Source organism: Dipodomys merriami, unplaced genomic scaffold (genome assembly GCF_024711535.1).
Source record: "Dipodomys merriami isolate MVZ:Mamm:240054 unplaced genomic scaffold, mDipMer1.0.p SCAF_8, whole genome shotgun sequence".
Classification (NCBI taxonomy): Eukaryota; Metazoa; Chordata; class Mammalia; order Rodentia; family Heteromyidae; genus Dipodomys; species Dipodomys merriami.
This window is the reverse complement of record NW_027206401.1, coordinates 59710056-59727326: the sequence shown is the minus strand read 5'-3', so window position 1 is coordinate 59727326 and position 17271 is coordinate 59710056. Positions and strand designations below refer to the sequence as shown.

At 34.5% G+C, this 17271-nt stretch overlaps 1 protein-coding gene across 2 annotated transcripts in view; it reads right to left on the bottom strand.

Moving 5' to 3' along the window:
- The window catches only part of Phip (pleckstrin homology domain interacting protein), a 106465-nt gene that overhangs the window by 87844 nt on the left and 1350 nt on the right, over positions 1–17271 (bottom strand). For both annotated transcript variants that reach the window (XM_070010276.1, XM_070010277.1), the window contains exons 5-6: positions 4486–4636; positions 4296–4394 (exon numbers count right to left, since the gene is read on the bottom strand). In XM_070010276.1, coding sequence (XP_069866377.1) covers positions 4296–4394; positions 4486–4636 — 250 coding nt within the window. The remainder of the gene's footprint in view (positions 1–4295; positions 4395–4485; positions 4637–17271) is intronic.

Sequence of the window (17271 nt, the reverse complement as noted above, 5' to 3'; positions counted from 1 at the left end):
TCTAAAATTAACTTTCTACTTTCCAAAGGTATCTAAAAAAAAGTTCTTATCTTCAAAGAATCTCTAAAGAAATGAAATAGACAAGAGACCTTATAAGAAAATATAATGCTTCACTTACAAAGATATGAAAATTCAACATCACTCAATAATTACTATAAAAATATGCAATATAGAAAGAGTGAACAAATGCAGTCATAGTAGATACTAGGTGGAAAATGAACCTGTGGGCAGGGACAGGAGGGGAAAACTGGGAGAAAGCAACATCTGGACTTTGTCCAAAAAAACATACTCAAAGAAACGTATCTGACTTATTAATACCAACTCCTATGTAAAACACCTCAATAATAATAAAACTGCATTTTCACAAACATGCAATGATTAGGAGAAATGGCAAATACTTTCTATTCACTACTAGAAATGCTTACTCAATGCCACATCTAGGGTAGTGGAAAGTATCCATCTCATCATGTCTACAACCTAAAAAATCAAATCTAATCCCATTATTTGCAAAGAACTAAAAACACAGCTTAAAGAGCACTAATTAAAACTAACCCAAGAAACCATCATTCTTCAAAGTTTTGAAAAGAAACTTAAACACTCTGAATAATGAACATTAACTTAATTCCCTCCCCAAGAAAAACAAACCTGTTGCCTCCAACAGCCTTCAATGCTTGTAAGAAACAACAAAACAGAGCAAAGAACACCTGGGCACAGTAGCTCATACCTATAATTCCAACTACTGGAAATAGGATTTAAATTCATGACAAGAACAGGAAAAGAAAATTAGTAAGAATAATACTCAAAGAATAAGCCAGATGTAGTGGTTTAAGCCTGCAATCCCAGTTATAGGAAAGGCTAAGTAGGAGAATCACAGTCTAAGCTGGCAAGATCCTAACTGGGGAGAAAAATACAGTTTCTCAAGCAACAGAGAAACTGAAGAACAGTTGCCAACCCCAGTAGTATCACCAAAAGGCGGAGAGGGAAATGGAAAAAAGTAAAACTGTACCAAATGGAAATATGAAAACCATTAGAAGATTTGTTTTGTGTGTGTACAGGTCCTGGAGCTTGAACTCGGGGCCAAGGTACCATCTGTGAGCCTTTGAGCTCAAGCCTAAACACTACCACTTGAGCCACAGCTCTGCTTCCAGTTTCACATGTGTTTACGTGTATATGTGTGTGTATGTTTAATTAGAAATAACGTTTCACGATAAATTAAAAAAAGAAATGAAATCACTCTGAAGAAAGTGCCCCAGGTTTATATTATATATCCACACCAGAAATAAAAAAGATGGATATCAACACACTATAAAAAGATTTGAGAAATGTGTCAATAAAAATATGAAGTAATAAAAATATTTAAAAAGAAATAGGAGTCTCATGGATTTTCACCTGCCTGGTCTGGCTTCAAATTTCAATCCTTAGCTCTTAATGAAAAAAGCATGAGCCACTGTTACCTGACTCAGAGAAAGGATTAAAAAAAAAAAAAGATAAAAAAAGAATGTAACTAAATTTTTAAAAAAAGATCAATATAAAAAAATGACTAAGTTGGAAATTATTAAATATAAAACTAATGAACTAAAATTGTGACTAGCAAAGCAAAAGAAAATGAGCTCTAAAACAATAAAATGGCGGGCTGGGAAGTTGGCTCAGTGGTAGAGTGCTTGCCTTGCATGCATGAGGCCCTGGGTTTGATTCCTCAGCACCACATAAGCAGAAAAAGCTGGAAGTGGTGCTGTGGCTCAAGTGGTAGAGCACCAGCCTTGAGCTGAAGAGCTGAGGGACAGTGCCCAGGCCCAGAGTTCAGGCACCATGACTGGCAAAAAATAATAATAAAAAAAAGAACAAAATGGCTACTGAGAAAATAATATATTGAAACAAATGTATTTCAGTGAGGAGTGGGTATCTAGGAGCAACATAAAACTGAAATATGGAATAGTCCTAAAGAGCAATTAGGGAGAAAATAAGTGAGAAGAAAAAAAAAACAGAATAGTATAATTTTATAATTTACTGACTTACAGGTCAAATGGTATCAAATAATATATTAAAATCATGCTAAATTTTGTAGATTTGTAATAGCATAAAAACAACCTTTGTAATAAATGAGGAAAGAAATAGACCTAAGGATACAGGTAAAAAACTGCTAAATATGAAATTAGTAACTATAGAATTCAAAGACAATATTGGAAATACTGCAAAAGATAACCTTGACATTAAGACAACAAGAGCTTTCTCTTTGAAGAATTTGCATTTAGTTTTAAGTGACTCCTTGTTATGTCTGTTCAAGTTTTTTGAAAAAAAAAAAACTCAAATTATAAATGAAGACAAAATCTCCATTTACTGTATACACTTATCCTTGGATAATAAACCTGTTTTTCAAGACAAAGCTATTTCCTTACGCTTAAATATTCCTAGGCAATAGGCATAATCTACACTCTCCAAGACTACAGAACTTAGCACCAGCCATCCACAAAAGCAACACATAAAGAACTAAAGTGGTAACAGAGGTATTGTAAAAACCTAAATCAAAATGCCAAGGAAGAGAAGGAAAAAAAAAAACCTAGAAATACAAAGTTTCCATCTGTTTAACTGTGAAGTCCTCAAGGAGAAAGAATGAAGAGTGAACAGGATATTTTTCAAAGAATGGCTAGAAAATTTCCAGTTTCAATAAAAGACACTGGCTCAAGAAGCCTAATGAATATCAAGTAAGTTGTACAAAAAGTGACTGACATCAAGACATATCATGGTCAAACTGCAGAATATAAAGAATAGAAAAATCCCAAAGGCAATCAGAAAAGAAGTAGTTTCACGTAAAAGTAGCAAGAGACAGTAAATTCAAAACCATCAATATTTACATGTAAATAACTAAATGTTCCACATAAAACAAAATATAATACTGTATTACTGTATTTTTTTTTTTGGTGGGGGGGGGGAGGTGTTGTGGGGCTTGAACTAAGGGCTTGGGTTCAATCCCTGAGCTCTTTTTGCTCAAGGCTAGTGCTCTACCACTTTCAGCCACAACACTGCTTCTAGTTTTTGAGTGGGTAATTGGTGATAAGGGTCTCACAGGAACTGTTCTGCCCCGGCTGGCTTTGAACCTCAATCCTCAGATCTCAGCCTCCTGAGTAGCTAGGATTACAGCACGAGCCACCAGAGCCTGGCTGTAATAGTATATTTCTAAAGGCACTTCTATGCTATTTTTAAAAGATGGGAAATAAAGATACAAAATGTTGCCAGGTGACAGTAGCTCATGCCTATAATCCTAGGTACTCAGGAGGCTGAAATCTAAGGATCACAGTTCCAAGTCAGCCAGAGAAGGACTCCTATCTCCAATTAAACACACACACAAAAAGCCACAAACAGCTGTGGCTCAACTGGTAGAGCACTAAACTTGAGCACAAGAACTCAGGGATGGTGCCCAGGCCCTGAGTTCAAGCCCCAGGACTGAAACAAAAGAAGAAAAAAAGATACAAATGTTGAGAGTAAAGCAGTAAAAAAATATATCCAAACACTAAGCAAAACTATACAAAATGTAACAATGATTATATACAAAGTGTTAACAGTGATTACAAGTATAAGATTCAGAAAAGGAAGACATAAAATTTGGATTAGTGGAAGGGGAATAACATTCCCAGTTAGGCAGGAGAATAGAGGCTACAGTTATGATTAAAATATTAAAGCAGGGGTTAACTTGTATGGGAGATGAAGTACCATTAAAATATACTCAGCTTCTTTAAAATTCCTTAAGCAAAAGTACAAAGGCAGAATTGAATAAAACCAGTATTTACCAAGTTACACAGTAAACTAGAAGGAAGTTGTAAAAGCAGAAAGTCAAGTTCAGAGGACAGTGCATTAATCCAGGTAAAACAAGGGTCTAGTAGAAACAGATAAAAGGAATAAATCTAGAAAAGCAATTCAAGAAAAAGATATGCTCACAAGTTTTCCTTCTTTGGAACTTTACAAAGATTCATGCAGTGTTAACAGCCAAATAATTTTCTATCACTCAAACTAACTTACAATACTGATGATGCTCATTAATCTAATAATGTACATTTTAGTAAGGACTTTTTGTAATTAAAAAAAGTAGGGACAACTAATCAGCCTAAATAATAAACAATATGTAATCCACAATTAGATTTATGTCTTCAGTATTAAAACTATTAATAAGGAATTCTTTGCTATTGATGTCTACCTAAATATTTAGTTCTGTACTGTCACTAAAAACCTTTCTTATTTGTATTTTCAACATCTCTTTACCTGGAGTATACCAACTACAATAGTGAACTCAAACAACTCACCAATGCTAGGTGGGCTACCATAGTTAATTGGTGACTCTGGTGGTCTTCCACAATGTAGTGCAGCCAGAGCAGATCCTTTCCATACAACATGCTTGCAGCCTATTAAACACACATATTTTTATGCATACAAAAACGAGACACAAAAATAAAATAAACAGAACATCTAAATCCTACTAGAAAATGCTCATACTTTTATTTGTGCGTAGCAAGGACTGTCTTCCAGCTCCTAATAAGGTTTGTACTCCGGGAACACTCTGAGGAATTTCTTGCTCAAGAAGAGGTCCTAGTCGATGACATATCTGCAGCAAGTGATCAGGTGCCAGATGTCGGTAATACTTCACCTAGATATGGAAGGACAAGCATAAAAACTTGCTAAAGCAAAATAATCATTTAAGTCAAATATGCTTTTAAAAATATGTAATCTCTTCTAGCTGATCAACATTTTACATTTGCTCACATTTTACTTAGCCCTCAGAAGTTATCCTACCCATCACTAATTGAGAGAGAAAAATAGACTAAAATATTAATGGAATCTACATGTAGCAAGTTATAAAGCCAGGGCCTGAGCAATGTGAATAATGAACAATAACAAAATATATGGACTATATAGTATGTCTTTCTTTATATTTAGGTTTTGAGGAGAGGACACTGAGAATCACAGACCTAGGGCCTTGTTTGTATATCCTAGGTAAGTATATGGCATATTTTTACTTCACTATTTGGTTATTTATTTATTTATATTGTAAAGGTGATATACAGAGGGGTTACAGTTATCCAAGTCAGGTAAAGAGTACATTTCTTTTTGAACATTGTCCCCTCTTCCCTTGTGTTCTCCCAGTTTTTCTCTCCCAACCAAGTTGTTCTCTCCCCCACAAGTTGTATAGTTTACTGTCAGCATAGTTTCTTAACACTGCTATATTTGTTCACTCTTTGTCCCACCATTTCTTTGCTGCCCTTACCCTCCCCAAAACAGACGTACAAACAAGACAAAAGGTACAGAAATCAAAAACAGAGACAAAGGAGGAGGAAAAAGCAAAATAACAATAACAAAAAATAAAACCCACTCTTGTTCCTATTTCTTGAAGTTCATTTCAATAAACATCATTTATATGGTCATATATGCACTACCTATTGAGCCTTTGTGATCCTCTCCTAAGAATCTCCTCCTTTGGTCTCACTGTGTGATCCTTTGCTCTCGTTGTGTGAATGTTTATAGAGTCCTGTTTATCATGCCCCAGTTGTAACATTTTGTTTTTACCATCCACTGTGTTTACTTGTAGATTTATAGGCACATTCTAATTACTGTGAGAGAAACCATGCAACCAATATTTTTTTGTGTCTGGCTTACTTCACTTAATATAATTTTTTCCATTTCCTTATGAATGGTGCAGTATCATTCTAATGGAAGCACAGAATTCCATTGTGTACATATACCACATTTTCTTGATTATTCCCTGCATCTTATCAGACAACAGAATAAAATTAGAGCTCAACACCAAAAGTTATCATAGAAAATTCTCTTAACTAATGGAGACTGAACAACACATTGCTGAATGACCAGTGGGTCACTGACGAGATTAGAATAGAAAGTCAAACATTTATGAAATTTAACAAAAAATGAACACTCAAAATACCATCTCCTGTAGGACCCAGCAAAGGCAGTACTTTAAGAAAATTTTATAGCTCTAGTGCCTATCTCAGCAAATTGAAGAAATCTCAAACCAACACTTTAATGATGTACCTTCAAGCTTCCAGAAAAACAGGAACAAGCCAAACCCCAAACCAGTAGACAGAAACAATCAAAATTAAATCCAAAATAAGTCAGTTAAAGAGACTAAAAAAACCATAGAAAGAATCAACGAAACAGAGTTGGTTCATTGAAGAAAATTAACAAAATTGACACACCTTTGGCAAATCTGACCAAAAAAAGAAGAGAACACACTCAAATAAATAAGAGTCAAAAAAGAGAAATCATGACAGAAACAAGCAAAATTCAGAACACTATAAAGGAATACTTTGCAATTTGGGTTTTCAATAACTTTAAGCAACCAGAAGGCAAATGTATCTGACTATAAAATAATTTTGAGACTGATAAAATCTCCAGAATAATTATGAAAGACAAATATTGTTTACATTCTCATTATAACTTTAAGAATACTTAACACCGCATCTATGCTAAATTTTAGTATCCACCAAAAATCTTATAGAAATAAAGGCAAATTCTAACAGTTGCCCTAAACAACCTCAACTGTAAAATAAACCTACCAACTAGAGATAACTTTAGGAACAACTTCAAAATGCTACTTAATTGATGCCAGTATTTGAAACCATGATGTGAAATGCTAACGTTTCTTATAACATCTTTTATAGTAAATATCATAATCAAAATAGAATATCATAATTGAAATAGAAATAAACCAGGCATTAACACTTGAAATGTAGCTACCAAGCTACAAAGTAAGTCTCCTTGCTGAAACTAACTATTCTACTTATGGGGGGGGGGGGGGGTAGGGACTCTCCCTGGGGGGATTCTGCAGTAAAAACTATGAATAGTAACACTAAGACTTCACTTGCTTTATACTTTCATCTTCTCATGAGTATATGGCAAGGGGTGCCAGTGGCTACCTACACAACTATGTCACAGGGCGGTTGATGCAAAAGTAGATACAGGACTCTTAATAGTTTTCTACTAAGACACATACTAAAGACATGAAAATGGAAACAATGTTATTCTCATAAATTTCTTTTGGATAATAAAATGCTACTTGTATTAATATGAAACTAGCTTAATGGATTAGTATTTAGTAAGTTTCTAATATGTTAAATTCTCTTTCTGATATTGTAAGCACCAGTAGATTAGAAACCATGTAAACACAGGAACCTCTAATTTTTTCAGTTTAAAGAGGTCTTGAAACCAAGGAGTTTGAAAGTCAGCCTAATCTACATAGTGAGACCATCTTCGAAAACACACAGTTGGGCATTGGTAGATCACACAATCCTAGCTTCTCAAGAAGCTAGGTCTGATGATTATGGTTCAAATCCAGTCTATGCTGCAAAGTCCATGAGGCTCTTATCTGCAATTAACTCCCTAAAAAAGAGTTGGCAGTAGGGCTGTGGCTCAAATGGTACAGTGCTAGCCTTGAGCACAAAGGTCATGCGCCAGCTCCTAGGCCAAGTTCAAGCACCAGGACAAGCACACATGCACACATACCTGAATGCACGCATGCACACACACACAGACACACACAGAGCCAAAAAAGGAATTAAAAAAAAGAAACAGTTTGTACATTGCTGTCAAGTATATCAAGTAATGGAAACTGAATTCTTCCCGAGACCAACTTGGAGGATGAGCTGTTATGTGAGGGAGTAGATCATTTTGTTTTTTGTATCATCTTGTTATCTTTTGTTATCTGTTATGCTTTTTAACTATAGAACAGATTATTTTTTTGGGGGGGGGCCGATTGTGGGGCTTGAACTCTGGGCCTGGGCGCTGTCCCTCAGCTCTTCAGCTCAAAGCTAGTGCTTTACCACTTGAGCCACAGGGCCACTTCTGGCTTTTTTTCTTTTTGCTTATGTGGTGCTGAGGAATCGAACCCAGGACCTCATGCATGCAAGGCAAGCACTCTACCACTGAGCCATCTTCCCAGCCCAGAACACAGATTTTTTTTAAAAAGTCGCCTAATACAGATACTTCTAAGGTAGGCGTAATAAGAGAAGGCAACCTTACACTTTATAATTACTACTGCCATGAAGATGCCATATTACACTATAAGACTTTAAAGCAGTCTGGCATGCCATAGTTAAATCTTGGCAGAATGAATACCAAGGGGAAAGAAAAGGTCCAGGCTGGGTGGTTCATGAATAACCCAAGACACTTGAGAGGCAGACTCCAAAAAAAAGGCCCTACCTTCAAAAATAACTAATGAAAAAGAGGTTGGAGGTGTGCTACAGATGGTAGAGTGCTTGATTAGCACCCAAAAAATGAAAACCAAGAAAAACAGGACTTTGAATACAGTGTGTATGACACAAAAAAATATATATTCAATACCCCTGCTTTAAAGATTCAGGAAAATCTTTATGTAAACAACTACTGACCTTCCCACTTCCCTCAAACTCAAAACATAGAATATAAAAACAGAGAAAGAAAAAAAGTGCTTTATACATTCTAATGCTTTATTATATTGAAATAATACTTTAAAACCACGATATATGACCAAACAAAATTCTAAGCAAAACAGAAAGAAGTACAGAGAAAAAGTGGCATCAGAGAACATATACTCAGTATGTCTACTTAGCAGTCTCTGAAGTGCCGACACACAAGGGTATGCAGAACAAATTATGATAGTAGACTAACAATGTTTTCAAAGACAAGTTCTTCTGAATCCTTTCCAACACTTACTTCCTCAACATCAGGAAGTTCAAGGTTTGTTTCCTGTAAAGCTTCCTAGACATGTACTGAACCTGTTTCTTATTATTACCCCTTCTTAGTATATAAGATCAAATTACTCTACCTATGCTTTGAATCTTAACTTCTCTAACTCCCCAGAACTCCTAAACTATAGGGAGTCCTCCACACTCTGTCAACTAACTTCCTTCTCAACTAGCTCCTTCCCCTTCATACCTATATTTAAATATATTCATGTTGCTTCTTAGGGAAAAGAAAAGTCCTACACTTTTTCAACTTTAATCTCACAGCTACTCTACTGGTAGCATTTAAAGAATGATCCACTGTCAATCTCATTTGTCTTCCAGGCTTTCACTCTCCTGACTTGACACTAAAGAGCTCTTACCACACATTCACCTTTCTGTTATCTGACATGTTTATCAATGTTCAGTTTAATGTGCCCCCTAAAAAATCTTGAAAATGTACACCTAGTTTACCGGAAAATAGCTTACCTTAATTGTTGATACTTCTAAGAAGTTATTTTTAAATTTATACTTAACGGTTCATTAATCTCCAGCCCTATTGAACTCTTTCTCTTTTGTAAAGCCTTCTGCTGTGATAATCACTGGCTTTCAAACTCTCAAGATACATAACTCATATAAAGAATAACACAATTACAAACCTAAAAGAATGATCAATATTAATATTTACATAACAAACACATACTGGCTGCAGAATAAATGCCAGATCCTATGGTAAGAGTGGTAAATTTTACTAGTACACATCCCTACACTCCCAGCACTTGGAGGTCTAACCTGAGCTACAAACAAGACCTTGCCTCAATATAAACAAAACCCCCAGTTAATTATCTTAACAACCCTAATTAGTATATAGTATCATTATTCTCAGTCCACAAAGAAAGGAGATAATAAGGCAATCTTGCTCCAGAACCTACATTCATACCAACTGCCTCAAATAAATGTGTTAGTAGGCAAAGGTAAATTATAGATACTTCGAACAGTTTTCAATTAACATTAAACTAAACCAGAAAATAAAAGAAATGTTAGCACTCACTTTTATTACTAAGAAAACTAGTATAAAAGCATACCTCCCCCTACAGACAAAAATCTAAAGATTTTTAAATTTTTAATTCTGAATCCTAACTCTCTAACTCCCCAGAGCTCCTTAGTTATGAGTCCCTACTCTCTATGTTAACAAACTTCCTTCTCAACTAGCTACTTCCCATTCATACCTACATTTAAATATATTCATGTTGCTTTTTAGAGACAAGTCCAGCCTGACCTTCCATTTCCTACAGGGAAGCAGGAAATGTTTCCCTGTCTCCTCCATTCCATTCCCCTACTTTAAAATAAATACCTGCTAAAACTATATATATATATATATATATATACATATATATACACATATATATACATATATAAGTAGATGTATCTACAGTGATGAGAAAAAGATGGCTACAGAAATCAAGGTGATCAATCCTACTTTTGTCACTGTTTCTAAAACTCTATTTCTAAATCTTCAGTTTAAAATGAGAAAGGTGTGATGAACAGATTAACATTAATACCACAAAACTTATGATCACTATATAAAACTTAAGTGCCCATTCCAGTCCAAGAATTTTAAAACCTGTATCCCTTTTGAAATGAACAAATCCTTTTATCTCCTACCACTAAGATGTATCTCAGACAGAGCCTACTGTGAATGCAAACCCAGAATCTGCCACTCACTCGAGGCTTACTACTCCATTGGCTAGACCAGAAGGTTAGTAATAGGGTTTTCAAACTTCCTGTATCTTCTTCACTCCTAGCATCCACTGCAAATCACCTATTAATAATCCTTAAATAATGTTTTATAATTATTAAAAATCTAAATTTAACATTTTTTTTAAAGTCACATTATTCAGCACAGATCAGAAAACATTTTCTAATGTTAGACAGTGTATCTCAATCTTTGATGTCTATATACTATTTCCATGTAATATCCTTAGTTCAAAAGCCTTAAAGAAACTAGTTTCTTATAGGATTTAACCACAGCAGCTATAGTTTACCAATCTTTCTTCTAAAAAATGACCCATAACTAACAATGTTTCAATAGTACAACAGAATCTTGTGAAAGAGAAGCAGCTCTTCTCATCTCCTGTCCATCTTGTCCGAAATTACACACACACAATTGCTATTTCTAGATCTATTGCCTTGGTTACCTAAACTGTAATCACCATTTGTAATCACTAAATGCTAGCCCTGCTTCTAGATAACTTGCTTCTTTGCCCATTGTGAAACTACCACTGGCCACCTGTGAGTGGCTCCTTGCAGGTTTTCTCCTAGATAGGCCTACCCCATTTTGAGCTCAGGGCTATTCTTAGCTGTCCTGATGGTGGGGAGCAGTCGCTGAGGCTAATAAAGATTCCCAGCCCGATTGACTGAATGTTGGTGACTCCTTTTGCCAATCATGGGTTCGAGTCCCACCAGCCCCAGGAAGCTGGAATACTTAAGTTAAACTTCAATGATAGGAAAATATGAACTGTAATGCTGAAGGAAAAAGGTTAGAAAGTGAGAAGACTGCCTTCTAATACTAAACTTCTCCAGATAAGCAGTTTTCCTTTCCAGCCAAGTAAAGTTTGCCATTAGCAGAAGGTGTGAGAGGAAAGGAAAGTATGAAGTGGACATAGTATCATTAAGAGCCTCTTAATTGTTCAGGAAAAGTAGCTTAAAAGAAGAAATCTCAAGTCAAATAGTCTGGATTTAAACTTGCTGAATGTACTGTACGCATGGAGAAAACACTCTACGCTTCAGTGTCTTCATCTGTATAAATGGAATTCCAATAGTCACCGTCTGGAAGGCAGCCATTACTCGTTACTTAAATCATATAACCTTAGCACTGTACCTGATGTAAGAGTTAAGGGCTACTTTAATTACACTCCAAATTACAAAGAATATGGTGTGTGGCTGGGAAGGTGGCTCAGTGGTAGAGCACTTGCCTTGCATGCCTGAGGCCCTGGGTTCGATTCCTCAGCACCATATAAACAAAAAGAAAAAAGCTGGAAGTGGCGCTGTAGCTCAAGTGGTAGAGCGCTAGCCTTGAGCTGAAGAGCTGAGGGACAGCCCCCAGGTCCAGAGTTCAGGCCCCATGACCGGACCCAAAATAAATAAATAAATAAACAAAGAATATGTTGTTTTTTACTTAACCAGGGAAATAGTTTTGAGTATCTTTTCCAAGAACTTTTCAAGTGAAGTTAGATCAATATATTTATTTCAATTTCTTGATTTGCTTGTGTTGGCTTAGAAATACCATTCTACTAACATATAATTAAATCTTTATGAAAAAAGTCTCCTAATGTTTGGCACCAATATAAGCTGTCTTGACTACACTTCAACCTTTTGTCTTCAACACCTGATTGATCTTTTAAATTTTGTCATATCCAAAAGTCTGCTCTCTATTATGTACTTTAAATTCTAAAAACCAGCTTTGTGAAACACAGCTCTTATCTTTATGTCCACTCTAGCATATAAACAAAATTATAAATGTAAAAAGACATATTTGCTATTTCATTATGCTATGTTTATTAAAATACCAGCTAAAATTCTCAAACTTATAAATCTGTTATAACAAATATAATCTTCAAAGTAGCATGCATTTCCTGATCATTAGTATAATGCAATAACTTTTCCATAGAAAATAAACTGTATTCAAAAATTATTTATTCTTCATAAACAAATAAATTTAAACTTTCCATATCTCATAGGTAAAGAAAACTTAAGTTCAACACAATAGTTTATCCAATGACATAGGTTTAGAAAATAGAAAAAAAAAAGGAATCAATAATGAGACCCAGTAATCTGGTTTCAAGTTTACAGTTATTTTTATTACTTTACTATATCCTTCTCAAAACTTTTTTCTTTATTAGAACACAATTTTGATTATTAAAGGCTTAATAAGAGCTATATATGCCAAGTCAAATCCTTTAAGCTAAACTACTTTCAGAATATTTAAGATGTTTATAGTTTCTATATTAACTAGTATAATAGAATTAATATAAAACCTTATCAAGTATCAAAATTAATCTTGGTTTAGTTATTCATAATTGTGAGTAAACAACTGCAACTTAACTTGAAAATCTTATTTCCAAAATTAGCCAACTATTAAGAACTCACTCATATAATTTAATCTGTATTATCAATATAAATTTATCATCTGAAGACAATATGACTGTTCCAAATTGTATTTGTCAAAATCTGATTACATAATGTTTAAAAAGGGGGGGAAGGAGAAAAAAAAAAAAGCATGATATACTAGAACTATTTTAAGGTGAACTCTTTAAGGTGGCTCATGCTTATAGTCTTAACTCCAGCTAACATCAAGACTGTTGTTTGAAACCAGTCTGAGCAGCAAAGTCCAAGAAACTATATATGCAATTAACCAGCAAAAAGCCAAACTGGAGATGTGGCTCAAGTGGCAGAGTTCCAGCTGAGCAAGTATGTGAGGCCTTGAGTTCAAACTTCAGCATGACCCCAAAAAAGACAAATTTTAACTACTTAAAAGATAGTTTGACATTTCTTTTTAAATCACGACATATTTGTGAGTGAAAAATAGTTCCGTCAAGAAATTTTCTTTAAAGAAATCATTTATTTAGCATAACTTAATACTCATAAATCTGGTAGAAAAGTTATTACCTGAAGAAAAATCCTTAAAAACTGTTCAACATGTCAATATAATCTTGGCACTCATTTCATTAATTTGTCCATTTCACAGCATTCAAAGTAACTACTACTGTATGTATGACCACAGTACCAGATAAAGCATGTTTCACCAAGTTGCCTAGAATTCAGTATTTTTCTATCCCAAACGAAATCAAGGTCAAATGATACAAGTAAGAGTTATTTCTTCTGCCAAGACAAGGTACATGCCTGTTCTGACAGAGATCAGGCCAGCCAGAATCCTAAATCTTTTGGTTCTTTGATACTCCCTTTGTACCAAACTCCATTATCCATACTGCCACAGATGGTTTAGAGCTTATTCTATAAATCTCATTAAATTTAATTTCAACTTAAGCAGAAGATGCATAAACTAGATTGTCCTTTTCATTTCCTTAACATAAAAATTTCTCCATCTAATCACCCTTTTCCTTGTCTGTGTTCAAACTCAAGTGAGACTACTTCTATGCTCAGTAGTAAATAACTAATTTAAATGAATATGCTCAGTATTATCTGCTGTGTGCCAACTAGATTAATATTCAAGTTTTTTCGCTAAATCCGGAAATTTATATTTTAAAAAAAGGAAAAGCAAGAATGAAATTGGCTTGTTTGGAATTATTTGCCCAAAGGAAGTTGTACAGGTATAATTTTATTTGCTGTAATTCCACAGCAAAATAGTAGATAGCCACAAAATTTGGGAAAGGGAGCAACAACTACCACATGAGAAGAGTTTCTGGGTTAAATAACAAAAACAAAGATCTGTGGCTTACCTTACAAAGAATCCCAAAGTGGACTTAAAAACCAACACTGATAGAACTTATCTCCTCTAACCGAGGAATGCAAAACACTGTATTAAATTGTTTAGAACAAATGCATCTTTAAAACAGACCACTAAAATAAAGCATGGCCTCTGTGACAATTTTCAAAAGTAATACAAAGTTATGATGGTTTTACATCCCAGATTTCTGTAAACAAGTAGCTGGATTCAACATCTAGGCTCACATCATATACTCCACTGCTTTACCATCAATTACCAAAAGAAAAGAGCTCCAAATAGTCTCTATCAAGTCAGACTTTTCAACCATTTGACTTAGTGGTCATTGTTTCACAAAATCAGTTAGAACTAGTAAACTTTTTCTAGCAGTCTACCCACAATGCCTACAAAGTGATTCCAATTTTACATCTACTTAGCTGTTATATTCGTAAGATTTCTAGAGCAAAACCACAGATTTTCAGATTAGGAAAAAAATTTCAAAGATAATTGAGGCAAGTGAAATTTCAGTTTGCCCAAGATTACCAGCAGGCTGTCAATAGAGCTTAAGACCAGAACCCATATCTCCCAATAGCCTTTTATCTGAAAAGGAAGATTTCTAATAAAATGGAATCACTTTAAGAAAAGCAAGTATCACTGCTTGAAAAAGAAAAATGACTTCATCCTAGCAAATTAGTAAAACATTAACACAGTTTTGGAGAGGAAAAAAAACACAGGCTTGCAAGCAAGCAAAAATACAATCAATGATATCAATCTGGTAAAAATGCTTAACAATTCTACCTTAGGATTTTGTAAAAGTCATCAATAATTAAGGTGACTAGTATAAATTAGAATTAAGAAGCCAGTTCAACTCCAAATTATAACGAAGTGCCTTTGTCCAAAAAAAGTTGGGTTTTCTTCTATAAAAATGTTTTACTTTACTCCACTTAAAAAGAATTGAAATCCTTGAAAACTGTCTTTTTGCTTTAAAATAAATCTCATATTTATATATACATGAATAAAAATATCAGAGGCAAAACCAATTTTAGTATCCTATAAATTCCATTTACTGCTAAAATATTTTAAATCTTAATGAAAGTGGTAATAACTCATGGTTTATGATACCAAAGACAAAGATAATACTCAGGTTATGAGCATTTCCTTTCCTAATGATACCTAAAATATATGCATCAATTTATTCTTTTAATCTATGAACTTTCTAAACTTATCCTTATGACTGCATTTTCCTCTGGACCAAAATGTAAACATTATGATTCCATTGTAGACTGATTTCCCTATTGATCAGTAAGTATGTAAACAAATCATTGATAGAAGTAGAAACTACTGAAACTTCAATTTCACTCCTAAAATAATCTTCAATTGACACACACCAAACTATTTTCAGCCATAAGATTACAGTAGAAAATAAAGAAACTTTGGTTCTACCTGAACATAAAATTTCAAACTCTACTATTAAACTAATTATTACTTAAAAAGTCAAATAATGTTCACCTATACATTTATATAGTTTGATGGATATGACTGCCTCAAATGGTACACTACATCCAGCAGACAGTTTGCTGCTGATTAAATCAAAGCACAAAAAACAATCAAAGAATCCCCAAGTTTTAGTAAGAATTCTTAACTGTCTTATAAGTATGTCAACAGGACTGTTCTGGTAATCCTGCAAGCAAGAAAAGCCACTCCCATTCAAAAGGATGCTAGTACTGGATAACGCGGTGATAAGACAGTTGCTTTATCTTAAATTTGAGAAATTGATGAGAAATGTAAGATGTTGAGAACCCCTTTTTTCTCTTCCTTGCCCTTGATAATTAAGTCTAAATCTGAATTTTATTGCCTAAATCTTATTTTTACTAAAAACAACAACAACAAATGACACTCCTACAAGTATTGGGTAGACACCACAATCTATGTTATCTTAAATAAATAAAAAAATTCTCTGGGACTTGAGTTTGTACGTTTTAAAAACAAAAAATTCAAGTGAGTTTTGTAAAACCTCTTCCAACTTTAAAATGGAATGACATGTCATTTATAATTCTCTCAAATAACAAAGATATGACCATTCACTAAAGTTTGTCAAGTACTAATAACCCTAAAACTTAATCTCAAATATCAGTAAATTGTGGAACCCCATTCACTTCAGCCAAGTATTACATGAAATTAGCTTTAATCGCTATCTGAAAACTTAACAAACCTCAAGTGTGTAAATTAAATCTGCTTAAGTCTCCATTGCATTTATAAAACGTAGGTATCCTTGCTTACTTCGACGGCCAAGAGCAGACATCAACACCTATTAAACAATGTGACTATGTACAAATGAAACATACGTAACTGTGCGAAATGAAACAAAAGCTATCAAAACCAACTGCCTGGCCTGCCCCTCACAGAAAACAATTATATTGAGCTTCCTGAAACTCCTTGATCATTACAAAAGACCAGAGAAAGTAACACTGGTAACTGTAACAACCCCCCACCCCCACACACCAGTTAGAACTGTTTCCTAAAAATCAAAGCATTTTTATATAAATCGCAGAGGCTTGATGTGGTCCTACGCAAACATTCATACAAACCACCAAAATCTACTGAGGTCAAGAAAATGCGATGGAAACCTTATCTCCTTCAAACTTCACAAGTCACTATTCCCAGTAGTAAAATGAGGTCCACTTGTGGAAAACGGTTTTAGAAATAATTAAAACGCACGAAACAGAGGCTATGGTTCAAGCTATTAAGACAAAATCTACGCCAACATAAACAGAGGAACTTTGGTTGGCCAAGTTCCATCCCAGAGTAAAAACGTTATATTAAAAAAAAGAAAAAGAAAAACCCGAAGTATTGCAGGGCCCTCCATTAATGGGTGTGAACTGAACAGGAGGGACATCACAAGTAGCAAAAACCTGCCCAAGCTCCTCGCTGTGCACTTGTGCAGATCTTTCTGTGTGTGCAAGCCGGTGTCATTAGCATCCTACGGCTGAACTCCTCCAACTCAAGAAAAAGAAAAAGAAAAACCAGGGGAAATGGAGCTGAAACTTTAAAAGGAAAAGGGAGCGCAGGATCAGGGTCTGGTAATAATAATTAATAATAATAATCTTGCCTCGGTTCCGAGCCTGC